This window comes from Aulonocara sp. 'chitande type north' Nkhata Bay, linkage group LG19 (assembly GCF_057382095.1).
Source record: "Aulonocara sp. 'chitande type north' Nkhata Bay isolate Kocher_YH1m ecotype deep benthic linkage group LG19, A_spYH_male_GT1.1, whole genome shotgun sequence".
NCBI lineage: Eukaryota > Metazoa > Chordata > Actinopteri > Cichliformes > Cichlidae > Aulonocara > Aulonocara sp. 'chitande type north' Nkhata Bay.
In genome coordinates this window covers 23775428-23790637 of record NC_141362.1, presented here as the reverse complement: position 1 = coordinate 23790637, position 15210 = coordinate 23775428, and the positions used below count along the sequence as shown (strand labels likewise).

Here is a 15210-nt window from a genome sequence, read left to right as displayed (position 1 = left end):
TCTAAAACTCAGTTTTTGCATTTACGTGTGGACAGAAAAATGGAGAAAACGCAGTGTCAAAGGTGTGCTCATTTTTTGACGTCACACTGTGCGCCACGTTATTATTTCGGTGAAATGAATTTCTACAATACTGTTACTGTTAATTCTACTCTCTGCACTGTTTAAATGCTTACATATACACACACAGTTACTGTCCCTCCACACATACGACTCGGTTCTGCTTCTATGCCCCAGCTTTGTTTACTTTTTCCCACTGAGGCTTCTAGACTTCTGATTGGCCAACATTTCTGCACGGTTAGGAATATATCGCCACCTGTTGCTTTGGCATGTTCCTAGCAGTGTTTTCCTTCATTTCTGCCTTTACGTGTGGACGGGATTATTTTTTAAAACGAAAACGGAAAATCTCCATTTTCAAAAATACCCGTGTACGTGTGGACATGGCTTAAATTGACCTTGAACACACATATGTAAACATAATAGCGACCTATTCAGTTAGCTGACTGGCTTTTACCAGCTGATTTCAACACGTATTTCAACAATATATCAACTTTTTTTAAACTAATAGGACTTTCTGCAAAGTTTGGATGCATTCACCGGAGCGAACGAACGGATGACTGAAAAAAAAACCAGTCTGACAAGACTGCAGCTTTGCGTTTCTGCCACAGCTCTCATTTACGTTTCAGGTGAGTTACTTAATTTAGCGAAACAACTAGTTCGACACTCATCACTGTTAAAATAAAAGTACAACATGAGTCTGTCAAAAACAACACATTTAATGGACGTACTTGGATCAGCCAAAGTAAATGCTAACATTATGTTACAGCTTCTGCAGCTCGTTTCTCTGGCTTTTGTTAAAATAACTTACCGTTAGTGCGGGGATGCTTGAGCCCTCGTCAGTTACTGAAGAACTGGCGTTAGTTTGGTTGATTGGGGCCGTCCTTTCACCTGCTCCAGGTAAACCGTGGCGGGTTGATCCATCCTCCTCATCCGCTTCCACTCCGAGAAGGTGACGCGCGTGTGTCCGCTTTACGTGATAGTAGAAAGAGTTATATACTCTGTACTCACTCGGACAGCCATCAATTCCACACACCACGCGAAAGTCAGGGCTGCGGCTGTGCATGGTATTAATGTGACTCAAAAGTTGTCTCAGACTCAATGCTACAAACACGTAGCATATAAAGCAACGCCAAGTCATGTTGGAAGCTAGTATGTTTCATTCGGTAGCGCGGGCTGCAGTTGTGCCGTAAAATAACTCGTTACCATGGTTAAACGCGCCTGCTAAATTGTCGTAAATGTGGGGGATAAAGTAAAAAAATTTTTTTATTAACCTATAATAATTAACGTTATTTTGCAATGCACAAAGACAGTTGTTTGGTTTAAAAACCAATCAATCATCCTTTTAGGATTTTTGGGCCAAAGAAATGTCAGGCAAATTGAAGACGAACTTCGTTTCTGGCTGTCGTGAATGATCTGGTGGACATCTTAAGTTCATGTAGACACGTGCCTGCCACTACTGTCCCAGAGTTCTTTGCATTCGCGTTTCATTGGAAGTAAGTTAAAATGTATTATACAGTGCTCATTTTTTGTACATATTACACTCCTTTCGAAAGTTCTAAATGTTTTGGTGTGTTTATATTGTGTAACGTTGCAGCCGAACAGTGACTGGACGAGGCAAGCTAACGCCAAAAAAGCTAACTAGTGTGCTAAGTAGGCTAACAGCATGGAAGGACTGGATGAGGTCACAGTGTCGGTTTTAAAGGGTAATGTATGCAAATTTATTTTTAAACAGATTAAATGGACTTATGTTTTACATAGGTGTATGAACACGGAAGTGTGCAAATTACATTATTTTATAAATAATGTCGTTGATGATGTTTAAGTAATTTTTTTACCTTCCATTTCATGTGATCATTTCCTCATTTTAGGAACATTTGTAGTTATTTGTTTTACTTATGCAAGTGTATTTATTCATCCTTAGAGGTGGATAATTCTCAGTAACATTTACCAATTTACATTTAATTGATTAACTTTTGGGGAAAAAAGTACTTAAGAGTAGTTTTACTGCACTATAGTTTACACTTTTACTTGAGTAGATTTGTAAAGAAGTAACTGTACTCCACTACATTCCAAAAAGCTCAGTTCCTTTAATAATACCTAAAGCTGGATAAAAATTCAGTTCAACACAATTTTAATGAAGTGTCAACTTTCATAGTCTCATCTCTCATGCAGTTTCCTTTGTAGGGCATAATTTCATCTTGCTATGTTTTTCTTCCAATGTGTTCATAGCTGCAAACATCAGCGAGGGAATGATGGGCACCCTGTCTCGTGAAGACTTGCAGGATCTTTTCCCAGGCCCAGAGAACTTTTTACGGAGAAAAGCTGTCTGGCGTGCCTGTCAGGATGTACTGGAGGTCAGTTTCCCAGTCACTCACCACCACTTAAAATTGGCATCGTCGTGTTTTTGTCCGATTACAACTAGTTTAACCGTGGGCAGAGTTGAATGGCTCTTCACTATTCCCCCCTCTCCACACACACACACACACACACACACAAAAATTGCGTTTTGCTTTTATTCATTATTATTTATTTTATAGGAATCTGGCCAAGATGACTCAAAATCTTCAACCAGCTCCTCCATTAATGAGTCACCCAAGCAACAGACATCCACTACTGTAAATGCAACTGCTTCAAAATGCACAAGTTCTGAAAAGGTTGTGAAGTTATTCTATCCAGAATATGTATTGCACACTGACACTGAGCTTGAGCAAGTCCGCCAACAATACTTTGAGTTGTCAAAGAAAGGTGAAGAGCGCAGCTGCAAAATGTCAAAGGAGCTCAGATGTCGGCTCATCCGAAACACCATGACTAGTATGATTGCAATCCTGAGGGCAAAAGGGGATGGAGAATCGCATAGATACCCATCAAAACCAGAAATTACAGCAATGGCAAAGAGAATAGTGCAGTACTACCCTATGCTACAGGACCAAGGCATCAAGAATACATGGGTAAGTGAAATGCATCCACTTCAATACCAAAGTGTTTCATGTTGGACATTTTAGTAGTGGTTGGAAAAATGTATTAAATGTCCTATACAGGTTACTGTGTACACACAGCTAAACAAAAGACTGCAAAATGTGAGATCCCCCCCAAAAAGCCACTCCAGATGGGAGACATTCAAAGAGGTAAGGCTGCAACTAATTAATTTTAATTTTAACTATGATAATTCTGTTATTCATTTTCCTCATTAATTGATAAGTTGTTTAGTCAGTACGATGTTTGAAAGTTGTGAAAGTTTTTCCCCAAAAGTCTTCTTTTGTCCACAACCTGACAATTTTAATTTCAACGATAGAGGACAAACAAAAAAGCTAAAATCATGTTTGGGCATTTTATTAAGGAAAGAAAGAAGTGATCCAATGTGATCAATCAAGTATTTGGTGACCTGCCTTTAGTTTCCTCACCTGTTTTAGCATGAAAGGAAGAAGCACTTTGTGTTACACTTTGTATATATGAAAATGGCTATACAATAAAGATATGAATTGATTGAGTTTATAGTTGATAACTAATTGATTAACTGACTAATCTTCGCAGCTCTGCCAAGAGGCGATGTCTTGATCAGCCAAGTGACGTAGAAGAAATGGATTCAAGTGACTCAACAATCATTCTGGATCTGTCCACAGAAGGGAGGAGCAGCCCAGAGTCGGCCAGTAAAACAAGTGAGTTAGAAGGTGAGTTTCAACTTTACATTTACAAACTGTGTGGTCATCATAAAAAAATAAAACAAATATACCTGCATGTTGAGTCAAGATGGCAGACATGACGGAAGTAAAAGGCTTTAAAATGGTCATCAGAAAATGATAACTACATCACATTTTTCCTGTTTTATCATCAGTTTGTTAACATTTCTGTGGAAATTAATGTTAATAAAGTATTGGTATTAATAAAAGCCAGTATATTATAAATTTAAAGAGTTTGGTACTGTGGTGTGTTTATAGTATAAGTCTGTGCAACATCACTGTCTCTAACCACTCAGTATATCCTGTAAAGTAATGTTTTTAAAAAACAATGTGCCTCACTAGAGGCTTTTCTCTTTTTAACTGTTTTTTAATTTAGGTTCCAAACTAATTTTTAAAGTGTATTACCCTGACACAAAATATCTCTTTGCTATGTCTTTAAGGAAAAAGGAAAGCACAAAACCTACTTGAAGAAGAACCCTCTACCCTGCCAAGTCCTAATAGTGAGTCCATCCAACTGCCGCTGTGTGTGTGTGTGGGCACATCTTTATAGGGGTGCACTTGTGTGCCTACATATAATTGTATTTGATTGCATGACCATATGTAAATTGGCATTTACATGGTAAATATTTTGAAAAATGAATAAGTATTTAATAGTTAAGTTCAGAGCTGTATTTTTTTTTTTTTTTTAAGATTTAACTCCATTAAAGTATAGTCTATAGACACTTGTCATTTTAATGACATAATTAATGACAGATTTTTTTTTTTTAAAGTGAGAGACATTGTTTATGTAATTTTGTGTCTTGCAGCAAACAAGCCTGCAGATATCAACAGTCCAGACACCCACTGTCCAGCAACCTTGGCCAAACACTACAAGACCCTACAAACTTTGTTTAAAAGAAAAAACCCAAACCAGCAGGATGTCTCTCAGCTCCTGGATTTGGAATTTTCAGCCAGAAGAGCATTCATTGATTCAAATACTATTCGTGAGGAGGACAGACACAAAAAGGTTCTAGAAGCATATCCTTGCTTCAAGGACATTGGACATGTAAGTCATTGTTGAATCCATGTGATTCAAGCCAAACAATGTTTATCATACCAACTTCTTGCTCCTCAGTGATGCATTGACATGTTTGTATTGGTATGCTGAATATTTTATAGGTGATGGAGGAGCTTCATCGCATTTTGGATAAAGAAAATGCCAACTTCATCAATGAACTGAAGGGAAGATGGCAAGATTTCTGCCAGAAGGTGCAGTTTTTTGGTGTATGGAAAAAGACGCTGAAGCCCCCAATGGGAATGGATAAAGGTAAGCAATGATGTTTTGGTGTTATTGGTCATCAGAGTATAGTTTGGATCTTTACGGACTACTGCTTTAACATGCTTAAAGTAATGTCACTGAGGACAGGAGGAGGAGAATTTGAAAATTTAAAGGCCTAATCCCCCACCCCCCCTCTCCTTCTTGAAGGAGCTGAAAGCCGCACCTTTACTAGTTACGCGCAGGGAAAACAGACTCAACGCTACAAAAGGCTAAAAATACAAACCAACAGGCCGGTTTAGGAAAAGGTTGTTGTGTAGGCTCACTACACAACATACAATGTAAGATAAATCCCTTTTTGTTCCCCCTCCCCTCCTCAGCATTAAGTTTTACAGACTAACATTAATGCAATGTAAGTCAATGTAGGTGTAGTTAGCATTCAAGCATAAGTCATATTAGCCTACTGTAAACACAGTATACAACAATTATCTACACCATTTAGCATTTTTTAGGTTACTGTGACAAGTTTAAACTATGGATTACAGCTTTAACTTTCATGTGCTAGTGTCTTGTTGTTCACCTTTTCAATCCACGATGGTTGTCACTGGCCAAATATTTGTTGTTGTTGTTTTGTTTTTTTTGATCTTGAGGATTTTGTTTAAGTGTGGTAATGAGATGATGATTCTTTCTTCTGTATAGCTGAACAGGCTCTTGAGATCCTACATGTGCTGCCATCACTGTTCCCATCCACCTCTGCTCCTCCAAAGAGGGCACGTGATGCGAGTGAGGCTCTGGTGCATGTCCTTGAGGTGAGTTGTGTAAAATGTAGTAGTTGTTTTTGTTCTTTTTGGGACAACGGTATTAAAAAATGCTTCTTCTGATGAGTGCCAAAGTATTTTATATTCACATATTATATGTTCTAAGCCTTCAAAAGGCACCTAAAACACATTTTTGGAATGAGGGTTCTCACAGGTTAGATCTCTGTGACCAGTAAATACAAACATGGATGCATTACGTGGTAGCACATTTTTATTACCTCAATGACACCTAATTAAATGTAGCCTTGATTTTCTGTTTTTCAGGAAGGCTGGACAGATGTGAACAGTAATTCCATCGAGAATAATTAAAAGTAGCAATTTCAGATGTGTTTTCTCAGAACCTCAACTTTTGTTGTAATTTAGCTTTAGTTATGTGTTTGAAACAAAAGTGCATCATCCTTACAAAAGTATGTCCGTGTTATGTGTTAAAGGACCAAGAAGACCCTAATACCTATCTGATGAAACGTCCTCTCTCCTGCCAAGTCCTGATTGTGAGTCCATCCAACTGCATCCTAGCGGTAGGAGATGTGTCAATAACCACGTTTCCAAAAGACTTGGTTACCGAGGGTGCTTTATACCTTATGGCCTACTATTACACCCTTCACCTTACATACCCAAAGTGTGTAGCCACTCTGCTTTCCGTCATACAGACGGAGGTTCTCTTGGACAAAATCCATGAGAGAGATCTCACATCATCTTACAAGAAGAGCATGGCTGAGTGGACTGCTTTTATTGGCTAGTAAAGCCAATATGGTCAGATGGACTATAGGAAAGCACTTCCTCTCTCCTTCCACGGCTACTACAGTCCATGTTGGTTGTGATTGATTTTTGTTTGTAATTTGGTCAGGTTAGCCCAGTGTTATAATTAAGGGTGCACAATAATATTGGCTAACATGCCGGCATTTTGTGTTTGGTTTGTGCAGTGCAGACAGCCTCGCTTTTAGTTAATTTTAAGATTTTTTTTTTTTTTTAATGAGTTTAGACAGAGGACTATTCAGAAAATAGGCTCTACTGTGAAAGAGTAAATTGACTAAGCTGAGACTGACTAGTTTGGTATAAAAGTAAGAATTGCTTTATTGTGTATTGGCTAGTACAACTGTAAAATATTAGATATAGCTGAAAAATCAAATACTGTGCATCCTTAATGATAATGTTATGGTATTGTTTGAAGAATGTGGTCAAATGTTCATGTTAAAAGCACTTTGTAATAATAAACGTTACAGGTTGAGGAGTTTTAGCCTAGCAGTGTTTGTCTGTACTTTGCCTGTGCAATGCACATATGTTACAGGTGTGTTTAGTGTTAGATTGGGCAGGGGAAAAAGTCACTGCAAAATGGCTTTCTTTTATGTAGTCCCCTCTGTTTATGGGGTTTTATCAATAAAGTTGTTGCTTTTGAAGTCTATAGTTCTCTTTTCTTTTTTTTTTTGTCTTATAAGCAGTAGGTAAGTCTTGAATATGGGGTAAATGCACTAGAAATAGAGAATTATTACAAAAAAGATTGCCTAATACTAGTAAAAGAATGCTAACTTTAGTACATTTTGTCTCGAAATGCCAATTTCTAATCTTATTTCAAGTAAGGTGTTGGACTTAAATCTAGATGGGTGTCACGTTTTTAGAACTGAAAACAAGTTATATACACTGAAAACAATGAGGATGATGTTGGGAGGTTTATAGAAAAAATGCTTTTTTTGAGGCGAAAATACTACTTTTGAGCACCACAAACTTATTATGAGACACACAAACTTCACAACACTAGTAAAATATAGCTAAGAATGAGTTTTTCCAGCTAATTTCAAGATCTCGTAAGGCTTGATTCACTGTCTTATTTCAAGAAATCTTGTCAAGAGAATTTTCACTTGTTCCATTGGCAGATTTTTTCACTTATTTCAAGCAAAAAATAACTTGTATTAAGTTTTTTTTTTTTCTTGTTTTTGGAGGGCCATTTTTTCCCGTGTGGTGACCTAAGCACACACGGCTTTCAATCAGGAGAATTGTTTGGTTCGGTTAAGCTATCAAAACTACCTGGTTAGCATTAGGGAAACATTTTGGATTCATTATCTACATTGCACAGCTCCATTTTTTTAGGTCACTGTGATGCTGAACTCCATCTAAGCACAGCTGTTGGAAGTTGCTTAACTTTATTTTGCATAACATTAGGTTTAAAATTATGTTCACAACCCTTTTTAACTCTTCTAATTCCCCTCACCTCCCAAAGTCGACCACATCAAACGGCTGTACCTTTCCTGGGTCTGGTTCTACTGGTCTTTTCTTTTTTCATTAAAAAAAAAAATCAACTATTTTGTCATCAAGACTTTTCTAATTCTTGCAAATACAGCAGGTTGATGGCATTAAATTGTTAAATACAACTGAAAATAATTAATATAAATAAATGTTTGGGGGATGACGGTCTTGGCAGTCTTCTCTTTATTGCCAGACAGGTGGTAGTTAGTGGCTTTGATAAGGTTTTGCTAAAAACATCTGCTGGAGGAAACTGTAAGACAGAATCACAACTTTAAAGCGGCAAGTTGTAAAAGCAAAGGAGCTGAAAGAGACTGGTGTGCTTCATAGAGATGAGGGAATTACAAAACAAGCGATCATTTTCCTAGGCATTGCTTCGAGTAATCCATTTCACACGGCACACTGTAAAATGGATTCATATAAAGACATCGATCAAGGCAACTTTAAAGACAGATGTTCAATACAAGTGTTTATGACCTCATTAGTGCATAGGCAATAAATATGAAAAAAACAACAACAACTGGTTAATTACCAAATTGAAAAATCACCTCGCTTTTAAATGATTCTTTAAATATAATGTCTTCCATGTCTACACATCAGTGTGAAATATGCCAATATATTGATTTGGCCAATCCATTAAAGAAAGAAAAGTAATCAAAAAATATGTATAGTCACCTTCAGGTGTCCTTCCTCCAGTCCTGACCTCTTACCCTCATCGTCTAATGACCTTTCACTCTGACAAACAGACAGATGACTCCATTTTACCCCCTCCATGCAGGTGTCACAGGGATGATAGAAGAGAAGGAAGAGGAATGTGATGAAGAAATGAGAACCTTAGCAGGATGTGACAGAACACTGCTGGAGAGGATCGGAGCAGAGAGGATGGATGGAGTGGTGAAAAGTAGGCAGGAAGGAAAGCACTGTTTGGTTGTCACTCTCAGATGTTCTTTAAAACACTGAAGTAAAAAGTAAAGCTTGAGCATTATCCGCTGCCGACAAATATTTGACACCAAATTATTCATAGATTTTTAACGTGAGACTTTGTTAGTTTATCAGCTTTTTTCCATCAGCAGTTCATGTATCACTTGCTATGAAATTGCAGATCTTTAAACTTAACTTTTCCTGAGGAATTTAAGGGCTTCTTATTCAGTTTGGCTCATTTTTCAAGGTTAAGAGTTAATTTCATGTTATTGTCTGACTATTTGAAGGCTATTTTTACATTTCCGATTAAATGACTGAATTTTATACAAACTCTCGATAACGAACAAACAAAAATTCAAAAGCCAGCCAAGAAAAAGTATTTTTCTCATTATGAGGACTTTTGAAATTCACTGAGTTTGAGTGGAACCACAGGTGAGGTGAAATGTGCTTACCCCAATTGTAATTCTGTCATTTCTATTCACTCTCTGATCTCTCCTCTACATTGTGTGCGAGTGAGATCATGTTCGCTCTGTAATAGCCCTCAAATAAAAATCCTCATCGAAACAAAGTGAGATGCCCATGGCTCATTGGAATGACAACAGCGGTGTATTCTGCTTGCACCTGATAAAAATTTTACATCGCCTCCTCTACAAAGAGGATCAGTGTGATTCCTTTGAGAGAGACAAAACTGAATTCAGCCCCAACATGTGCAGAGCACTTCTGACATATTCACGCTTACATGGATAAATGTGTTGCGTAACTGGTGAACCATCTGCTTGCAAAAAATGCCAGATAAATACTAGGTAAACAGCGAATGCGACGAGGTGAAAACGAAATGACTTAAGAAGGGTCTGTGAGAGCCGAAGTGACAGTCAGTTAGTTGGATAATTGGTTTGCGAAGTAGAAAGCAGGAGGTGGCGTTGAATCAGAGCTGGAGAAGGGGAGAGGAATGAGAAGATGAGAGGCGAGTTGAAGTGAAGAGAAAAAATGGGGTGGGGAGTGGGTGAAGTACAGAGCTCGGTTCACGCACAGCTGGCTGATGAAGGATGAAGGGAAAGAAGCAGAGGCGACTGACAGAAGTTCAGACCTGCTGAACTGAAGCAGATGTCCACCATCCAGACTGACAGGGTCGTTGGCTGCCTGAGGAATAGCAGGGGTATCAATTTATAATGCTACCTGCCTAATAAGCCTTCTAAGATGCTTCATAATGCATTACACTTAGACCAGTAATTTTCATTTGTGTGTGCATATTCTGCAGAAACCCTCAATTTACAAAGATCGTATATTGATTCTAATTATTGCTAGCCTTTCACCACATGCTCGGAATAATTAAATTGAAGTACGGACAGAAGAAGGACTCAGACATATGTTGCAATTTGCAGCGCAGAGAGTAAAGGATGGGCAGAAGAAACTTGGTGAGAAACAAGACTTAAAAGCGCCGAGGAGTGACGCCCCTCCATAGGAGTAGCGGTGCCTCTTAGTGGTACTGACAGCAACAGAGAGGAAGAGAGAAGCTGCAGGAGTGGGTCCGAGATCTGAAGATGTTGCCAAGAGTAGCAGCGGATTTGTGATAAGTAAGAGAAGTCAAGTAGTTTGTTGCTCACTTTATATCAGATGTGAAGCAGATAAATGTAGAAACTGCATCATAATGAGTCAGAAGAGCCAAGCAAGCCATGTATTATGTGAAACACTATCAAGTGTATGATTGCTGTAGCCATTGTATGGTTTGCTAGAACAGTCATTATTATCTCGTTTATTGAAGTGATTCATATTTGATTACATTTATTTTATTCAGAATGAGCATATGCTGTATCTAACACAATAAGAATGAAACGGATACATCCCATATGAAACACACAGGGTGAAAATGACATAGTTAGAATATGTGATATTATTATATAAAGTGACTTGTGTAATGTTGGTGAAATTAAGCTATAAAGAAAGTTGGTTGTGTTGGCTGCAACTCTCCTTCAAACCGGAGAGCTGTCTCCCTGGAGAGTGGGTAAAAGAGCAGGATGGGTGGTTCCTAATCTTACTGTTGTTCTTTCTATGATGTCTCCTGTCGAGCCCTCTTTGCCCCACGCTTGTCTGAACCCACAAGCACAGCAAGCCACTCTCTTTCCTAAGCAAATCAGCCCTATGTCAGCCTGCACTGTGCCACCCCTGCCAACAACCTGGTTCACACGGAGGATAACACTCGCTGACAGCTCCACACTCCCTTTTGCACACATATTCACACGCAAACAGACACATCCAAGGCTGTGACACAAGCAACTTTTACACAGCAAGAGTCCTTTTTGCAAAACCTGCTTTGCTCGGTGGCGGTGTTTATGTTGTGGAAAAAGTTCAAAGAAATTCAGATTTACTGGAAAGATAAGATGAATCTGAGTATGTGCATCCCATAGAAAGCGGTCGTCGGTGTTTACCAAACTCTCTTGCATGCAGCGGGGTATATCATAGGGCATATCAAAAGTGACACCGTTATTACCACAACAACAGCCCCCCCATCTGGTGGGTAACAAAAAAAGAATGTGAACGTATGATAAGATCACTAATAAGTGGATCTAACAAGTGGATCTGTGCTTTAGAAAATAAAGATTTATGTCATTTAAATTTATTTACATTTAAATGAACCAGAATTAAATATAGGTATTTTAAAAGAGGTGCAGTGTATTACAGCTAATTTATAAGCCTGTTAGGTGGGGCTGTGTGCAGACAGGAATAGGACCCAAGGTGCAGACTCCGGAGACAGAACTTAAACCAAAACAGCTTTAATGCTGAACGCAAACATCATATAACTAGAAAAAAAACTCAAAATAAACTTACACCGGTGGATGGGCAAAACACACAGCAAAGTAAACGGTAGATCGCGACACAGAGAAACACTGGGCTTAAATACACAGAGGGAGCAATCAGGGAATGGGTAACAGGAGGGAAACACAGCTGGGGCAAATCAGGCCTAACGAGACAAGAAGAAGCAAAACCAGACACATTAACATCAGACATGGACTTTCAAAGTAAAACAGGAAACACATAACACAGACTGAACAAAGACACAGACTCATATGCCGGCACTACAAAGGGAACAGAGACGTGGGAACAGGGCAGACACAAAACACTGACTGAACACGGGGATATAGGAACTTAAGATACACATAGACGCGAACTAGACAAGGGGATGCAGGTGATAGGGGAGACAGAGCAACTAAAGAAGACAGACCTAAGCCATAAGACAGAACTCAAAGAAACCAAAAACTAGACAGTATAAATAATATCGTAAACTCAAAAACCCTGGGTCGACGACCCAGGCATCCTAACAAAGCCCAATTTAACCTGACATGCATGACTTTGGACTGTGTGAGGAAACTGGAGGACCAGGAGACAAGACCCTTAAACTATGCATGTAATGGACTCAAATTACTGAAGGTGTGACTGTACCTAGCCTTCTGGTCTGTTACATCAAGGATGAACTCATTTGATTTGGGTCAAAAATCAAAAGTTGGACTTACAACACCTGTTCTTGTCCACAACAAATTTTTATCCTACAACAGTAAGGATAGTCATGAAGAAGACAATCGCCAGACCCCTGCACAGGAGCAGGGCAAGAAAAACCATTTCTGCAGAAGAGACACCTTCTAGCCAGACTGAAGAGTGTCCTTTGGTCAGATGAGACAAAAATAGACTAACTCTTTGGCCACAGAGAGAGACACCATCCCCACAGGGGAACATGCTGCAGGAGTATTATGCTGTGGGGGTGCCTCAGTGCTTCTGGAACTGGGAATCTCTTGAAGGTGCAAGGAATCAAAGAGAGAGAAGGATATGTGAAAACTTAGCTTAAAACCGTCAGTATCAAAACTGGGTCTTGGTCATCGACCATCAAATCTGCAAGAGCTTGAGAGATTTGCTGAAGAAGAAAGGGGCTGGGTTACTTAGGAGATGTGTGTGAGACTTTTTGAAAACAACAATTCACAACTGGAGGCTGTTATCCAGCAAAAATGATGCACAATTGACTATTACAATCAGAAGTGTGTTTTTAGTGAAATTATTTTTTTCCTGTGTGCAAAATAAGGAAATGTAAGCATCCAAGATAAAACCAGGATGTTTGCACTCCGAAACTTTAAAAAACAGGATTAATAATAATTCTGTGCTGTCTATAAAAGAATCTGCCAAATAAAACATGCAGAGCTACCTGCTGTGGCAACCCCTTGTGAATAAGGGAGAAGCTGGAAGTAGCTTTATTCATTTATTTATTTTTTAAAAAACTCAAATCGCTCAAATATTAATGTTCACCAATCTAACACAAATAAATATTCCACTGATCATAAATGAATTCTGCGGCTAAAACATCTAATCTTGTTTTCTTGTCTTTTATAGGGAATTTTATTTCACAACAGCACAAATTATGTATTCATTTCAACACTAAAAAGAGAGCTTACATAACAATAATACCATCACAAAACAACATAAATTCAATTACAGATCATATGAGGTCCAAATAAATGCAAAAAAAGTAAAAGTCTGTAAACACAGGAAAAAGCTGCCACCCTGATCACAGGTAAACAAGTATACATCCATTTCTATCTTTACTTTTGGCCATACTCAAAAATAGTCACAATAATAATATTAATTAGTACAGTCACATTAATATTTGTTACTCAAAAATAGTCACATTAATAAAAAGTGCAAGTTAAATGAAATCAGAATTAATGCTTAATCTGAAGCGACACGAGTGCAATACATTAAATTCAAATGTGTTTTCATTTTTCGCCTACTGCCATTTACATATAGGAGGGGGCAGAACAGTTGAAAAACCTACACTTCATTTACCAAAGTCATAATTAATAGAAATTTTGATATTATACTCCCTCAAAAACTAATCAGTTTTAGGAGGATAAACTGGCATCCAGCTGTTTTCATCCAATAAACATGGCAGAGTCTAAAACCTAGGGGGTCCTCCAAGGGCAATCATTGCAATCACTGCACAGATGTAGCGCAGACATTTGTTGATTTCTCTTTTCAAAATGAATTTATTAGTAATCATTTCACTCCACAGGCTGGAGTGTCCAAGCTGCAAGTTCTTTTTTCAGTGGAAGAACAAAGAGAGTGCAGGCTAGGCTTGCAGAAACACAAATATGCCACATGCAAAGGTCCCTGTAAAGTTATAAATGGTTTATTTTGAATGTATATTGCTAATTTGATAAATACTCAGAAATTTCTTTGTATGATGACACTCTTTTGGATTCCTGTACTGTGAGGTTGTCTATTGGTAGAACATCACTGGTGAAATATCTTTACCTCCAGGTGGAGCTTAACCATGACCATGCTGCGAGAATAAAGGTATTTTAAATGTTTCTTATTTGATGTTTAAGAATATAAGGGTAAAAATAACACCACCGGAGAGAAACTCTAACTAGAAATAACTCAGCTCATGAAGAAGAATGTGAAGCTACAGTATAAGACAGAAAATCACTCATAAAAAGACGAACTAAAAAGCATTTTACACACACCTGTCTGATGAAACAAAAGGCTCACCCTCGGGATCAGTGGACATATATGATGAATAAAACAAGCCCAAAGGGAAAAGCAGCAGTGCTTAAATGACATCACCAATCAATAAGACACTCACACCTGAGTCCAAAAAGTAATCATGGAAAACTGTGAGGGAAGAAAAGTTGTTATCCCTTCACTTACGCTTCAGCTGGCAATATAATGTTTCTTTCCCTGCTTTCACCATTATTGATTTTGTCAACCGACAGGCCAGACTCAGGGACGAGCAAAGTTTCAATCTTTCAGGTTAAGCAGATGATGCATTTAGCTTGGAAGGGGGGGGTAGAAAAAGTACAGAGAAATACACTCCAATGGCGACAGCACAGCACAGGGTGATATTCCTGATAGACGTGAAGCTAATTTTGTTAACAGTCCATCGAGTGTCCCAGTTAGCTGCTGCAGTGAGCCAACATGAACAATACTGGAACCATGTCAAGTGAATGGAACGAAGCCATTTTTAGTGTCAAACCAACACCAGTGTTTTTCCTGCCATGACAGCCAAAATGCATGCTGAGATAAAAGTCTATCACAGAGAGTGAAATTTACTTTAATCTAGCATGTCTGTGCTGCAAAGAGAAACGGCCCAGAAAACCCTGTAAAAGCCACTTCATACGTTTTGTTTTATTTTAGGGATTATAATCTGTAATCCTCCGTTTCCACAGGCAGGAATAGTCAGTTTTTTATTTATTGTCACGGC

At 38.4% G+C, this 15210-nt stretch overlaps 1 protein-coding gene across 1 annotated transcript; it reads left to right on the top strand.

Moving 5' to 3' along the window:
• The first annotated feature begins 871 nt into the window (after positions 1-871).
• On the top strand, positions 872-7210 carry LOC147307061 (uncharacterized). The gene is made up of 11 exons (XM_086274275.1): positions 872-1550; positions 1652-1760; positions 2287-2411; positions 2595-3005; positions 3096-3182; positions 3599-3725; positions 4175-4234; positions 4541-4779; positions 4893-5040; positions 5689-5798; positions 6239-7210. Exons 2-11 carry the CDS (start codon positions 1721-1723, stop codon positions 6545-6547), a joined length of 1656 nt encoding a protein of 551 aa, XP_086130401.1. The 5' UTR covers positions 872-1550; positions 1652-1720; the 3' UTR covers positions 6548-7210.
• The last annotated feature ends 8000 nt before the right edge of the window (positions 7211-15210 follow it).

What these genes read in the sequence shown, in the direction of transcription:
- LOC147307061 (XM_086274275.1), top strand. Translation starts at nt 1,721, where the DNA reads ATGGAAGGACTGGATGAGGTCACAGTGTCGGTTTTAAAGG. An exon ending in CCTGTCAGGATGTACTGGAG is followed by an intron (nt 2,412 to 2,594) that starts GTCAGTTTCCCA and finishes TTTATTTTATAG; the next exon opens with GAATCTGGCCAAGATGACTC. An exon ending in TACCCTGCCAAGTCCTAATA is followed by an intron (nt 4,235 to 4,540) that starts GTGAGTCCATCC and finishes TGTGTCTTGCAG; the next exon opens with CAAACAAGCCTGCAGATATC.